This window comes from Pinus tabuliformis, chromosome 8 (assembly GCF_031772625.1).
Source record: "Pinus tabuliformis cultivar Carrire ecotype Pingquan chromosome 8, CPIR1, whole genome shotgun sequence".
Taxonomy (NCBI): Eukaryota; Viridiplantae; Streptophyta; class Pinopsida; order Pinales; family Pinaceae; genus Pinus; species Pinus tabuliformis.
Genome location: NC_142294.1, coordinates 868,455,670 through 868,472,525, shown reverse-complemented (window position 1 = coordinate 868,472,525; position 16,856 = coordinate 868,455,670). Strand labels below are relative to the sequence as shown.

Genomic DNA, 16,856 nt, shown 5'->3' with positions numbered 1-16,856 from the left:
TTAGTATCCCAGCAGCCTCCAGAAATATATGCATCATTCAAGTCAGCTTTTGAAACTAAAGACGCAGCAAGTTTATATCAATAAGAAGATAGTTTATGATCCTCTGCAAATCATCTAAAATCTTGTAAAGCATGCCAACAGTCCAAACAAAATAGAAAACCGGTAATCTGTTTTTAATTATAAAACTGCTACAATGCAACATTCACATAACCATAAACATAAATAGACAACAGTGGATTCACGGATATATCTCACCGGCCAGAAGCATCAATAAACAAAATGACAGATTAACAAGTTCTCTCTTAATCTTAGGAGAATACTTCAACGTCCATGTAAAGTCATAACACATTTACAAAATGGTGCCACGGTATCCATTCTCTGTAACAAGGTTTTTCTGAAAATAATTTTCCTCTTACCTATGTAACTATTCATAGGGATGCCTGTGTCAACGAGACATATTCCCAAATACGTTTACACGCATACCCTAGTGGGATTCAGTCAACCCCATAGTACATATTAGAAGCCGAATAGAGAAAAGCCCAAAACGATGAGGCACTACATTGTTGTACATAGTGAAACAAGCAATTGATAGATGATGGAACATTGGAACATAATTTTTTATGCTCATACCACGTTGAATACACAAACTTTTCATTATGGATCTAGCCAACCACGGATGGAGATCACAAGGGTTGGGTGCTTGAAGTTGTCAGGGTCTTAAAAAATAGTCAAAATTGGAAGGTTACTGGGTTTACTGTGCTCTCATTTTCATCTTTTGTTTAAAAATTGAATGAAGTTGCATCTGGCTTGCACAAACAGTTCATTCACAAAAATCAGGCACACAAAACAGGCCACCTTATATTAGTATCCCAGCAGCCCTCCAGAAAATTATGCATCATTCAAGACAGCTTTTGAAACTAAAAAAGCAGCAAGTTTATATCAACAATATAGAAGAAGATAGTTTATGCTCATCTGCAAATCTTGTAAAGCATGCCAAACATCCAAACAAAATACAAAACCGGTAATCTGTTTTTAATTATAAAACTGCTACAATGCAACATTCACATAACCATATACATAAATAGAAAACAGTGGATTCATGGATATATCTCACCGGCCAGAAGCATCAATAAACAAAATGACAGATTAACAAGTTCTCTCTTAATCTTAAGAGAATACTTCAACATCCAAGTAAATTCATAACACATTTACAAAATGGTGCCACGGTATCCATTCTCTGTAACAAGGTTTTTCTGAAAATAGTTTTCCTCTTATCTATGTAACTATTATAGGGATGCCTGTGTCAACGAGCCATATTCCCGAATTTGGCCACAATCTGCAAGAAATGCATCTTTTTCAGATCATTGAAAAAAAAACATCCCACTTTGGTATCCTCTTTTCGAGTTTAACACAACATTCATGACTGAAAGATGTTTACACGTACGAACCAGCAATGCTTTTACAATAAGCTTTATTCACCAACTAAAATGGAAAATCTACTTACCAAACCTTCCTCATTAGAAGAAACAATCTCTGGTCTAGCTCAAAATTGGCAAAATTTCCAGGATCTCCCTTTAACATCATTAGAAGGCCTCCATATGAAACATATATCTCTCTGTACATAATAAAGAAAATTCCCCACCATTTAGCAATCAAAGTCAAATATGTGCATGGGTGAACCTCATTATATACACAATCAAATAACATATGGGTGAAGCTCTTTAAGATCTTAAATGCATGACTCTCAAAAAATAAAATTTCATGGTAGTACAATTGCAAATTTTAGCCAAAGCTAGTTTAATAGAGGAAAAATAAATAAATAAATAAAAACCATATCTTTGTCCAAAATTAGTAATTTTGAATCGCATAGCAATGAATATGCTATATCTATTTTTCATGTGCATTACTCCTCGTGTTTACCACGGTCCAATTCTTAAATTCAGATCAAATACAAGAACGACGTATCTACTAATGCATATATGTTAACCAGGTTATATACATACACTTTCAAATTGGCTCCAGAATTATCCTCGTTGATCTTGTAGAGTTTGCCATACATCACATATTCGTATTTGTCAGCAAGTGTTTTTCTGCCACTCTGCAACACAAAAAAAAAAAAACAGTCTTAATACAATACCGATAAAGTGGTACTTCTCAGTAAATTGAATTCTACACTCAATTTATCAGTTCATATTTTCTTTTTACCGACTGAGGCTAGTAGAGGCACCCATATTTTGAATCACTAGCACCATACTAGATATAAAGCTTGGTAGTCATCTGAGATATGCTCTGAATTTAAACTCAAGCATTGATAATTAGGTGACTGAGGCTAGTAGAGGCACCCATAATTTGAATCACTAGCACAATACTAGATATCAAGCTTGGTAGTCATCTGAGATATGCTCTGAATTTAAACTCAAGCGTTGATAATTAGGTTTTTGCCGTGTCGTTTCTCTAACTTTTTCAAGTCTGGGTGACTGCTGTCCTAATGTTCTCACACTAAATAACTCAAACAATTTATTATCAAGCCCAAGTAACTGCTGTCTTCATGTTCTCACACTATAAATTTTTCAAGTCTGGGTGACTGCTGTCCTAATGTTCTCAGACTAGATAACTCAAACAATTTATTATCAAGCCCAGGTAACTGCTGTCCTCATGTTCTCACACTAAATAACTCGCATATTAAACTGCATAAAATTAAATCTCTAAACATTGCATCAATCATAGTGGAATCAACTCAAACAGAGTATGACCTGTTAAAAGAGGGTACAGCTACAACAGTACACAATACCCTATTTCTACTATTCCTGAACAGCAAATCATTCTCAATTACGAGAGCACACTCCAGCAATACACTTAATGGTCAGATCCAAAAGATGTATTAATTTTTCTTACCCTAGCAAACAAGCAATTAGTCCCAAGCAGATTTACATCTACTGAATAAAAGCAATTAGTTTAGAGCAGAATTACATCCACTGAATAGAAGCACCAAATTCAGTGGAAGACAAATTTACAAATATCACCAAATTCAGTGGAAAACAAATTTACAATAGCAATCACAAAAACAACACAAAGATTCTACCCAATCACAGTTCTTCATTAGACTTTGAACTTACTTGGGCCCTTCCTAAGAAAAAGGCCCCACTAAGGAATTACATAAAAAACTAGATCTGATCCAACTGATCAAACCCTCCTTGGCTGATTGAGTTCTCCTCGCCGCCCTTCCTCAGACCCAACACACTCACTCTCTCTCAATCTTCTGTTGTTGTATAGTGTGTCTTCTCCTACTCTTTAGCCTTGCTTTTATAATTTTATATTGAGCTAAATCCCTAACCCTAATCCCCAAAGTGATTGACGGCCATGTTGATAAATCAATGCATGTAGTTATTAGGGTTTTGCTTCCTCTTTTCTTGATAATACTTGAGATATGTGTCAGCTTCTTTACTTCGTTATTATGTTATCTTCCATCAAGCAATTACCAAATAAAAAATACATGAAGATCATAAGAACAAGAGACATAAGATGTAGGCACTCAGCTAGGGAAAAACCCCTCTCCTAGAGGAAACCCAGTAACTCTTCTTCTCTAATAGAACCAAGTCAAAGCGATACAATCCAAGACCTTTTGACCAAGACAAAAACCTCTTCCAATCACCAAGTCAACCCTCCTTCCAAGTAGACAAATATTGCCAAAGTCAACAAGGGTCAACACCCTCAAAACCACCTTCAACTGAAATTTCGTCCCTCCTGCAACAAAACTTCAAACGTGTGGTAAGATCAAAAATTCCGCCCCCTGCAATTACCCAAAAACCCTAGAAGAACTCACATGTGTGAGAGAGAGATGCCCAAAAACTTGTCTTTTTACTTCTTTGAGTTTGTCTTCCTTCCTCTTGATTTTACACTTCTTTCTTGTCCTCCTCCACATCGAACTTGTGAGTGAATCCTGAGGAGGTCGAATTCTCCTTCTATATATAGAGTTCACTATGTAGAATCCCCAAACTAGGTTGTAACAAAACTTCAAACGTGTGGTAAGATCAGAAATTTCGCCCCCTGGAATTACCCAAAAACCCTAGAAGAACTCAAACGTGTGAGAGAGTGAGTGCCCAAGAACTTGTCTTTTTACTTCTCTTTAAGTTTGTCTTCCTTCCTCTCGATTTTACACTTTTTTCTTGTCCTCTTCGACATCGAACTTGTGAGTGGATCCTAAGGAGGTCCAATTCTCCGTCTATATATAGAGTTCACTGTGTAGAATCCCCAAACTAGGTTGACTTCATCAAGGCAAGGTTGACTTGATTAGGAGGTGTAAAATGACTAATTTGACTCGAAATAATTTTTCTTTACATGATATAAAAGCCCAATAAGGGTCAAATAAATATGATAATGACTCAAGAAAACCCTAGAAGCCTTCAATGGATGCTTTGACCTAATGAACAAGTGAAAAGAGCATGAAACCCATCCTTCAAAATATTTTCTTTCTTTTTCAATATTTCAATAAATACATAATGATAAAGTACAATACAAAACCCTAGAAGCCTTCAATGGATGCTTTGACCTAATGAACAAGTGAAAAGAGCATGAAACCCATGCTTCAAAACAATTTTTCTTTCTTTTTCAATATTTCAATAAGTACATAATGATAAAGTACAAAAGCAATTATGAAGATAGACCATAGTTACATTTTCAACAAGTTGAGATTAGATCTCGCCTCATTTGAGATCAAGGGTTTACATTAAAACATATTCAATAAACATCTTTTCTCTTCCAAATGCACTCTTCCTTCCTCCAACTCTTTTGCTCTCTTCTCATATGTGTAATTGAGATCTCTTATCTTGTCCTTAATTATGATTTGAGAAAAGATGCTCTAGTAGATCCGCTACTCTTCTCTTCCAAATGCACTCTTCCTTCCTCCAACTCTTTTGCTCTCTTCTCATATGTGTAATTGAGATCTCCTATCTTGTCCTTAATTATGATTTGAGAAAATATGCTTTAGTAGATCTGCTACTCTTCTCTTCCAAATACACTCTTCCTTCCTCCAACTCTTTTGCTCTCTTCTCATATGTGTAATTGAGATCTCTTATCTTGTACTTAATTATGATTTGAGAAAAGATGATAATCTCCTCAATCCTAGGAGGCACCTATCTCAGTATTGAGATGAACTGCTAAGCTTTAATCTTAATCTAAGTCACTATGTTATGGAATTTCTCAAACATTTCAATTAGATTTATAAGACTAATTCACTTCAAAACATTAGACTTGTACTTTTATTCTTTCTTTTTCATGTGAAATTATAAGATAGAATTAGCGATCACCTATCCAAAGTGGTCACCAAATAAATATCAACTCTTTTTCTCTCTTCTCATATGTGTAATTGAGATCTCTTATCTTGTCCTTAATTATGATTTGAGAAAATATGCTTTAGTAGATCTGCTACTCCTCTTCCAAATACACTCTTCCTTCCTCCAACTCTTTTGCTCTCTTCTCATATGTGTAATTGAGATCTATTATCTTGTACTTAATTATGATTTGAGAAAAGATGATAATCTCCTCAATCCTAGGAGGCACCTATCTCAATATTGAGATGAACTGCTAAGCTTTAATCTTAATCCAAGTCACTATGTTATGGAATTTCTCAAACATTTCAATTAGATTTATAAGACTAATTCACTTCAAAACATTAGACTTGTACTTTTATTCTTTCTTTTTCATGTGAAATTATAAGATAGAATTAGTGATCACCTATCCAAAGTGGTCACCAAATAAATATCATGATCTACTCATTGCATGTTCACATTGAACCTGTACAAATACCAAGTACCAAGATACCAAGTACCAAGAAGTTCCTACCTGAGCTACATTTCTCAATTCTCCCTTTTAGCAAGGAATTTTACACCAATCCAAGTATGGTCCTTGAATGTTTAAAACTTTCCATTTGCAAAGGGCTTAGCAAAAAAATTAACTACCTACTTCATTGTGAGAATGTACTAAAGCCTCATTGCTACCTTCTATATTCCATCTAGTATGAAGTGATATCTGATCTCTATGTGCTTAGACCTTTCATGAAACACTAGATTCTTAGAAAGTTGGAGTAACCCAAGATATCATTGTTAATCCCAAGCTAGAGCATCACCCTATGGTGCTCTTCTTGTTTGTTGCATTACCTACCCCATATGAGTTTGAATGCTCTTGCAGCTTCAATTCAACATCTCCAAGATATGTCATACCATACTCCATTATGCCCTTTCCGTGTATCGTCAAATAAAATCACATCAAACAACAGTGTATGACCTATGAAAAGAGGGTACAACTACAATAGTGCTCAATTTATATCTTTCCTAGAGAACAAATCACTCTTTCCTCCTCTCAATCACTGTAGTACACTCCAATTATACATTGTAGATTTGAATAAAGGTATCACTAAAGAACATATATATGGCCTAGTGTTGACCACATACATCAAGGAACCTATCAACTACCAATACAACATGGGATCCACTATTTACAGCCCGAATCATATAAGCCTATCACGAGTTGCCTGAGCCACATAAACCTCAGCCTCGTAGACCACATGACCCTGCACCTATTGACAAAAACTCTCCTTGGGCATTCTTTGATGGTGCTGCACAACACCATGGATGTGGCGGTGGATTCATACTATACATTAACAAACAGCATTTCTACAAAGTGAAGATGGGGCTTGGCGAGGGATCGAATAACTATGCAGAGCTCATTACACTCCGTCATCTACTGCATTTTTCATTGGGTCATAACTGCATGGATTTAAACATATATGGTGACTCAAAAATCATAGTAAATTGGTTCAATAATATTACTGTCTGTCACTCACACACACTCAATAATATTCTGGATGAAGTGAATTTGTTCAAAGCACAGTTTAACACTATTTCATGTAATCACATTTACAGGGAACATAACTGCAGTGCTGACAGGCTTTCCAAGGAGGCCACAGTACTTCCCCGAGGAGAGTGGATGATACAGGAGCACAGAGGCTCCAATGAATATCGTTACTATCACCGGCCTTACAATGATCAAAACTACCACAGGGCAAAGAGCCCCTAAATTACAAATTTTTTGGCTCTATTTTTGGTTCACACCTGATGGATATGCACGGCTTATACATTGTATAAATTTTCACACAGGCTATATATTCTTGTATATATACATAGACCTTCAGAAAATACATCACCCTGTGTGGTGTATGTGGAACTATTGTAGATGACAGACATATTTATAGTTTTCTTTTACTATTATAGTGACTGAACACCGTGCGTGGTGATGAATGCAATATGCACCCAAAGTTTTTGATAAACTGAACAACAATTTTGAAAATGCCCTCAATGGCAAAGGACTAATACAACATATGTTGAAAAGCATCTACAACATGTAATTTTTCAATCATAATGAAAGATTACGATTTTTCCAGTGGAAAAACATGGGATCCACTATATTTGGATTTGAATTTGTCACCTTCTTCAAATTAATGATCATGGATGTGACCACAAACATGGGATCCACCATATTTGGATTTGAATTTGTCACCTTCAAATTAATGATCATGGATGTGACCACAGGTGTGCAATTCTCCACTTGAAACCTCTTCAAAATCTCAATTTGCATAGTTTACCTGCCAAAAGAAAATCTCTCAATTTTTGCTCAACCTCTACACTTGCAAGAAATTGGCCATCTACAAATAACAGTGAAATAAGCAAATCAATTTCAACAAACATATGTTACAATCTAATACAAATTAGAATCTACTTTCCATCAAACATATCCTTCATCCCATAAATGAAACTAAAGACATAACTACTCTACTCTTCGGTCTTGCTCTAGAATAGAAAACAATTGTTGCAATAACATCATATGACAAGAAGCCCCACTATCCACATGCCACGCATTACTCGGAACCACACTAGTAGAAAGACAAGATACCTTCGAAAATAAGTTTCTACAAACACTGCTACCAAATAAGGATAGATTCTCATCACCACCCTTTTCGTTGGCCTTTGACTCCATCTGAGTCTCCTAGTGAATACAGTGATCCCACAACCTTTCAAAGTTTCAAAAGGTCTCACAAGCACAAATGACTTTGACAAATAGTTCCCATGAAGCTAAGAATCCATTTGGTGTGGAATTCACTAACTTTACATATGTAACCTTCGCCAATGGTTGCAAGTTGCTCACGACATTCATAAGGTAACTATTGACTAAATTTGATATAGTCATCTCTATGGATCTAAGTCTGTTTTTCAATATCATTATCATCGATTTACGTTCTTACACTATTAAAGGCTAACCAAAGCATTAAACATTTCCTTTGTTACTTTCTCTTGAGATATACAAGGGATGAAATGATCATTTATGGCATTCATGATCATTCACTTGGCAGTCACTTCCTCCTCCTTCTAACCTACGAACTACTACGAATCTTTAGGGAAAGACACAACATCCTTGATGATATCCCAAAGATCATTCTCTTAAAATAAGTGTAACCATCACTTTCCATGACAAAAAATTTAAGGAACCATCCAATTTGTCATTGAATTTGAGGCGAGCTAAAAATTTAAAATCTAAGATAGCTAGATATATATTTCAAATAGGTCTTACAATGTATTTTCATTTTTGCCCCATGCTAATTATGTTTCACTTTTTTCCAAACATGTTTCTTTACCACTATGCAATGCTCATGTTTAAGACATGCTTTAAATAAGCCCAAACAAACCATCTACTTCATCCTCAAATATGAGGCTAACTAAGGCCATTTCTAAGATCTAATGCACACACTCTCAGATCTAAAAATGTCTTTTAAAGGAATATTGAAACCCTCTAACTACAGGACCTTTCCAAGAGTTCATTTATCACTCTAAATCCTTGAGAATCTCAATCACAAAATGAAGCTCTAATACTATGTAAAATTTTCAAGCCAAGGTGATTGTTTTCCTAAAGTTTTCATGCTAAATAACTCGAGAGAATTTTATTTAACAACAAAAAATTAAATTTTTGAGCATTGCACCAATCACACAAATAAATGAAAAAAAATAATAATAAAACACATACATAGGGATTTCTCCTTTAAATCAACTTTTCAATGTATCATCAAAGGAAATATTGATTCAACCCCCTCTTAGTATTTCCAACAATCGGTATCAGAGTCAGTCCTTCATTGGAAGCTTAACCACTTGAAGGAAGATCCACAACATCTGAGATGGAGAAGTCATGGGAGTTGATTGGTGAAGAGCCTGCAACTGTAGATAAGATGGCAATTGATTTGAAATATGAGTTGATTACTGCTCTAATTGAGCTCAAAGGTGCAAGAAAAGAGAACAAGAATCTTCAATAAGAAGTGAAGCAACTATCCTAACGTTGAAAATGGAAAGATGATGATAAGGGGTATATATAACAGTCTCAGTTCAGAATTCAAAAATCTAAAGAAATATAGTGAGCAAAAAGATGCTAAATATGAATGTGCTCTTATGAAATTACGAGGTTAAGGAGGGAAATTGAAATGCAAAAGGAGCAGATGAAAACATCAGAAAAGGATTGCGAACTTTATGAAGCAAAGAAGAAAGTAGACCATCTCAAAAGCATTTTACAAGAGGCAAACAATAAAAAGAGTACTTTGGCAAGCCAACTCAAGGAAAGAACAAATAAATGGAACAAGCAAGATAAAAAAATTGGCAAGCAAAACACCTCCTTAAAGAGGGAACTTGAAGAAGCCAAAAGGATTGAAGTCTTAAGAAGTCAAATGAAGCAGAAGGAAGAGGATGGCATGAAATGTGATGAGGAAATCATCACGTTGAGAGCAGGAATAGACAATATGAATCAAAGATTGAGGAGTTCACAAGTCTTGGATGACATTCTCAATTGCCAAAGATCACCGCTTATCAAGACAAGTCTTGAATATGTTGGTGAGTCCTCATGCTGCAAGGATGAAAACCCGAAAGATGAAGAGAAGACATACGTCAAAGAAGAAAAGAAGCCTCATGAAGAGAAGCCTCATGCCAAAGATGAAGAGAAGCCCAAAGTCAAAGTTTTGCACAATTCAACCAACACTAGAAGCTAGAAGATCAATGCCTTGAGAAGTCAAGTTGATGCATTCAAGCCGGTAGAAGAGCATTCAAAAGTTGAGATAAGCAAATCCTTGGATATCCTCAAGAGACACCTTTGGGGTATCATCACCCCATACACCTAGGTATGCAGACACATTTCATGGTTATTGTTATGCATGTTCTAACTATGGACATAGAGCTAGAGATCGTAGAGAATATAGCAGGATTAATGATAAAGTGTTTTATCAGAACTCTAGAGGAAGATTTACAAGAAGACAAGACAGAGTCCCATATGCCTATGACAAAAGCTACAACACATTTGCTCTATTGTTTAGAGTCTCGACAAGAAGTAAAATGCTACTTATGTCATAAATTTAGTCATTTTGCACAAGATTGCAAAAAGAACTTGAAGTGGGCCTCACAAAACTAAGAAGGAAAGCCATTCACCAAGAAAGAAGACAAGACCACCAAGGTCTAGCAAAAAAACAAGTTTCACAATGAATTTTCGCACAATTGGCAGACATAATGCAACAGGAGAGCGTATTGTTAGGGGGAACCTATGTAATGGAAGAGATGACGCAGCAAGAAATCACATTGTTAAGGGGAGCCTGTGTAATGAAAAGATGATGCAGCAGGAAAGCACGTTGATAGGGGGAGCTTGTCTAATGAAAGAAATGATGCATCAATAGAGCACATTATCAAGGGGAGCCATATCAAATGAAGATATCGTCAATGAAAAGAATGCATCAGCCACCCTTTGCCATTGATGTCAAAGGGGTAGAGAATCTTGGAAAAAAATAAAGAAAACAAGCATGAAGATAAGGGGAGCTTATGTAGCACACGAGAGATGTTTGATGTGTTGACATCAATGACAAAGGAGGAGATTGTTGAGTATGTTGTCATTGATGTCAAAGCGAGTGCAATATATCATCATTGATGTCCACGATATTCTAGCTTGCGTGGATGAGATGATGCATTGATGAAACCCTAGCTCTAGGGTTTGGATCCCTTGGAACATGATCAATCCCAGCAATTGTTAGAGATTTCGAAGAGGCAAATCAATGAATTCGCTTTGGAGACCATCATCATTGGACTCTCCTCGTCATGTCAATTCTGTTGATATGTGGAGCGCTTCATGAGCTCACAATTTGAGAGATATGCCCAATCAAAGATGCTAACCCCATCTTATGGTCAAAGTCCCAAAAGAATGATGTGGCTCAATATTATTGGCTAAAGCTATGGCACATATCATGTGGATATGAAGGACCTCCATTAAAAGGATATTTTATTAAGAGATTAAATTTAATTTTTATTGAGGATAAATTTAAATTTAATATGGTCCAAAATTTTAGAGGTAACATTTGGGTCCAAAATTAAATTTCAATTTCAAATGTTTTTCCCTCCTACTTTGGCAAGTCAACCTCACTAGAAACTCTCCACAAATCTGTATAAATAAAGAGCATTTGGATCCTTATTTGTATCGAAGAAGTTGAGATATTCTGTGAATTATTTCGCTCTCTACCAACGGCCTTGAGGAGTGATGAGAAGGAAATTTGGAAGGGTTTCTACTATCTAGGCTAATAATTTTTCTTTTTGAGTTAATGATTTGTATGGGGTTTGTCAAGTCTACTTGCAGGCATTTCCTTTCAGCTCTTCCAAGACAAAGTCTGAGGCACACTGCTGGTGACAATCGCACTATCCTCTTAATCTGAAATTTCTCTGCGGTTTTGAAGTGGATAGGCCGAAGTTCTGGATTTATTTTTCCTTGTTTGAATCTAGTTTATTCGTTGGGTTTCTGTGCATTTACTGGGTTCATTTTCTACTATGGTTGTGGTTTATCGCTGGGCATTGAGGTGGTTCTGAGATCATTGGCAGGTCCACATACATCCCAGGCTACCACTTCATTCATTGAACCTTTATTTTGCGACAGATTCGAGCACCAAATCTATAGCCTCCGTTCTACCCAAGGCAAGCAAAATTCTTTTTTTCCTAACGCAACAAGGTCCTACCTTGGTCTCTAGGTTGAATTCTTTATTTTGGTGAATGGTCTTTTCGTTGGATATTATTACAATGGACAGAACTATTTTGCATTGGGCACTATACATCTTTGTGGGTACAATGTTGGTCTATAACCTCCGGTCCAGCCGAGGCAAGCAAAAATCTATTTTTCTAAGGCAACAAGGTCCTACATTGGTCTCTAGGTTGAATTCTTTATTTTGGCAAATGGTCTTTTCGTTGGATATGATTACAATGGTCAGAACTATTTTGCATTGGGCACTATACATCTTTGCAGGTATAATGTTGGTGTGCTTCGATGCAGCATGAACTAAACCACTGTAGCACCTTTGATATGTGATTAGACTAAAAACACCTGTAGCATAGCATTCAGGATGACCAGTTGATGAAGTGAGACTGTGGCATGAGTGTATTAATGCGATGACAGTCAAAGCATGTTTCATATGGATCGTTTTAGTCTGAGTAATCTGAAGTTGAATAACTACCTGTGCATGGAGACTTCAACTTGTTGTGTGAGTTATGAGCAATGGGCATGGAGTGTGTATGGATATGTATGTGATCTGGAGCCTGAAGTATATCCTTGATCTGATATATGGCACATCCCAGCCTGAGAAGCAATGGGATTTGATGCAATGAATGAGATCCTGTGCAATGATTAAGGGAGAGACAGAAATACTAGTGTTTGCAACTTTGCATACTACATACAGTTGTATGGAGTTTTGTGTGCCCAATTATTGCAGATGGCTTGTAATATTTGATGTATAGCCCCATATTGTCCTAGAACTGTTGTTTGGACAAAAGGATACAGTGTTACACAGGCTAACCAAAAAACGTCATTGGGCTGCTAGAGTTGGAATTTTAGGCTTGGCAGTATTTGTGTGTTACAGTTGTATGTTGATGAGTTTTTAAATACATATATTCAGTAAGAGTTACTCATGTGCTTTTTTCAATATGATATGGTTTGCAATGTTGAGGTTGTTAAGTAGAATTGATGGGGCTCTTAAGTAAGTTGCATTAATGTTGTGACCTGGCACTTCTAAGGTTTGACAAGCGATAGATGCAGAATCAGTTTTGCTGCTAGGGTTTCAAAGTAGCAACTGAATAAAGTTTGGCTTGAAAGTTGTATGATTGTTTAAGGATTCATCTATTGCAGTAAGGACTGAGAAGCTATCACAATTGCAGATATTTCCATAATAGGGGCAGAGACTAAAGGAAAAAGTTCATCTTCAGCAGTATCAAGGCAGAGGCAATTCATCTTCAGCAGTATTAAGGCAGAGGCAATTCATCTTCATCTTTAGCAGCTGTATAGAATGAGATCAGTTCTACAGCAAGAAGCAAGGGCAGAAGCACCTAGTCATCATTTCATCTTCAGACTGCAAATAGATTAGTGACAGTACACCTTCAGGGTAGAGTCATTAACAAGTTAAGATATCATATACAGCACTCTAACTGTTAAAGTCTGTGCATTTTCAGTCTTGCGATAGTTGAAGAAGTATGGTTGGGCAACTAAGAGTTCCATTAACTCTCTTGTACACCTAAAGATTACAGTTCATATCATGTATACAGTAGTTAGTAGAGGATGACAGTTTTTGAGGTTGGGAAGCCACTGACAAGCTGCTGATGATTTTGGAAGGAAAGCTATGGGCTAGAGCTAAGCGGATTTAGTGGTTGACTGTCAAAATTTGATATATTGAACAGAGGGCTTGCTTGACAGCTTGAACAGTGGCTATGAGCAGTTCTTTAGGGCAAGTCATCAGCAAATGTTGAGGTCAGCGGTAGCTTGTGCATCCTCTAGCAGTTAGAGCTTTGATTGGTTAATTGTGGGCAGTATGGTTCATTGTTTGGCTATCATTGAATATCATTTGTAAGTAGGTCATTATCCCTGGTACGGGAGCCTACATATATGTCAGATCATGTTGCAGACTGCAGTAAAAAGGGCAAAGATAGTGTAGACAAGAGTTGCAGGCTGTAAGACATTTGCAGAAATTGGACAGTGGACATAAGACACACATTGAACAGGAGCAGCAAAGTATTGTGGGACAGAGTGACTAAGTTGAAGTGTAGCAGCAGTGTTGTAGAATGTAATAGGGGATTGAAGACCCATTCAGATTGGGTCTGTAAAATTCTTCAGGACTTAAGGAGCATTAGCTTCCTTCCAACCCTTGCTGGTATAATGCTTGGGAAGTTTTGTACTTCCTTCCAGTTCACCTAGTAAACTTGTATGTAACCATACATAATGAAGCATTGTTGAGAAAAAAAAATCTATGCACTGTCTATGTGATGTTAAGATGTTTCAAACTTTCATGTTTTCTTTTGATGCTCTGAATATTTAAAGCAACCTAACCAATTGCAAAAATTAAAGGAAATACTAATTCAACCCCGTCTCGGTATTTCCAACAACACATACATAGGGATTTCTCCTTTAAATCAGCTTATCAATGTATCATCAAATAAAATCACATCAAACAACACTGTACGACCTATGAAAAGAGGGTACCACTATTAATAGTATACCAAGCTCAATTTCTTTCCTAGAATACAAATCTCTCTTTCCCCCTATCGATAACTGAAGCATGCTCCAATTATATAATGTATGGCCAAATTTGAATGGTGTATGACTAAATGTGAAGATATACAACTTGTGCATGAAGAAAAGACAAGTGTTGTATGACCTACTATATTTGCTAGTCCCTTTAGCAAATCTACTATTCTCTTCTAGATGCACTATTCCTTCATCTTTCTTGCTCTTTTCTTATGTGTATGATTGACCTATCCTATCTTGTCCTATTTATGCTTTGAGAGAAGATGACTGTCCTCAATCCTTGCAACTAATCTCCTCAATCATAACTGTCGTCTATTTCAATCGCAACATGTATGAGTAACATAAAATCCTAATCAAAATCGCTGATTTTTTAAACTTCTAGAACATTTCATTTAAATTTCTAAGACTAGTTGACTTCTAATCATTATACTTCACTTTCATTTTTCAAATTAAATTACAAGATGAATTCTCTGATTACCCTTCCAAGGTGGTCACCTAAGAAATGTCTTGACCTACTTGCATGTTCACATTGAACCTATGCAATAAGTTCCTATTCAAGCTACATTTCTCAACAACTTCTAGTGGTATACTTAGTGTTATTCATAAATAAATAAATTCTTTAGATAATCAGGTAGTAGGTCTTGAACCCCTAATTAAGGGTGAGCCAAAAACTAGCACTTCAACAAGTCAATTTAGCCTACAAAGTGTTCAATAGGTAAGAGGAAAACCTCTGAAGATCAATAGCACTTCTAGTTTTAAGGCAACTAGACCCTATTTAATCCAATTACTTATAGTCTCGTTCACCAAGATTTATATTTGAGTCTTGATCAAACAATCAACCCTCAGGCTTAATCCAATTACTTTCAATCCCATCCACCATGAGTAATGTTCAATTCCTAAGCAAACAACCAACCCTTTCAGCAATAGTAGAAAGTCCTTGATAATGTAAGTTTAAAAAATTGATTGTTCACCCCACAATGCAATAATGTATATCAACAACTACTCTTTGCTCAAGCAAGAGAAGAGACATGGTGGTGAAATGACCATTTCTATTTTAAAAATGATGCTAAATAGCATCTCCTTTTGAATGAATTATGAAGTTCTCTCAATGGTTAGTAATTTTGGACAAACTGTGTACAACAACTTTGCATGTCACAAAGAAGACACATAAGGTGGACAAGCCACAAGGGTCCCTCTACCTCAAGTTCTAATAAGAATGGTACATGGTCACCCTGCCTTTAAGTTCCAATAAGAATGGTTCATGGTCACCCTGCCTTTAAGTTCCAATAAGAATGGTTCCTACTAACACAACAAACTGTAATGTCGACTTTTACACAATGTTTCTCAAATCAGGTCTTGACCTACTTGCATGTTCACATTGAACCTATGCAATAAGTTCCTATTCAAGCTACATTTCTCAACAACTTCTAGTGGTATACTTAGTGTTATTCATAAATAAATAAATTCTTTAAATAATCAGGTAATAGGTCTTGATCCCCTAATTAAGGGTGAGCCAAAAACTAGCACTTCAATAAGTCAATTTAGCCTTCAAAGTGTTCAATAGGTAAGAGGAAAACCTCTGAAGATCAATAGCACTTCTAGTTTTAAGGCAAATAGACCCTATTTAATCCAATTACTTATAGTCTCGTTCACCAAGATTTATATTTGAGTCTTGATCAAACAATCAACCCTCAGGCTTAATCCAATTACTTTCAATCCCATCCACCATGAGTAATGTTCAATTCCTAAGCAAACAACCAACCCTTTCAGCAATAGTAGAAAGTCCTTGATAATGTAAATTTAAAAAATTGATTGTTCACCCCACAATGCAATAATGTATATCAACAACTACTATTTGCTCAAGCAATAGAAGAGACATGGTGGTGAAATGACCATTTCTATTTTAAAAATGATGCTAAATAGCATCTCCTTTTGAATGAATTATGAAGTTCTCTCAAAGGTTAGTAATTTTGGACAAACTGTGTACAACAACTTTGCATGTCACGAAGAAGACACATAAGGTGGACAAGCCACAAGGGTCCCTCTACCTCAAGTTCTAATAAGAATGGTACATGGTCACCCTGCCTTTAAGTTCCAATAAGAATGGTTCATGGTCACCCTGCCTTTAAGTTCCAATAAGAATGGTTCCTACTAGCACAACAAACTGTAATGTCAACTTTTACACAATGTTTCTCAAATCAGGTCCCCGTAGAGAAGGAAACCATTAAGTGATT

General features: G+C 36.2%; 1 protein-coding gene across 1 annotated transcript in view; it reads right to left on the bottom strand.

The window, feature by feature from the left end:
* Positions 1-1,004: 1,004 nt before the first annotated feature.
* Positions 1,005-16,856, bottom strand: part of LOC149238317 (DNA-directed RNA polymerases II and V subunit 8A-like) — a 42,973-nt gene continuing 27,121 nt past the window's right edge. Inside the window, exons 3-5 of the mRNA XM_089366952.1 lie at positions 2,004-2,098; positions 1,505-1,615; positions 1,005-1,336 (exon numbers count right to left, since the gene is read on the bottom strand). Coding sequence (XP_089223078.1) covers position 1,336; positions 1,505-1,615; positions 2,004-2,098 — 207 coding nt within the window. The 3' untranslated portion in view covers positions 1,005-1,335. The remainder of the gene's footprint in view (positions 1,337-1,504; positions 1,616-2,003; positions 2,099-16,856) is intronic.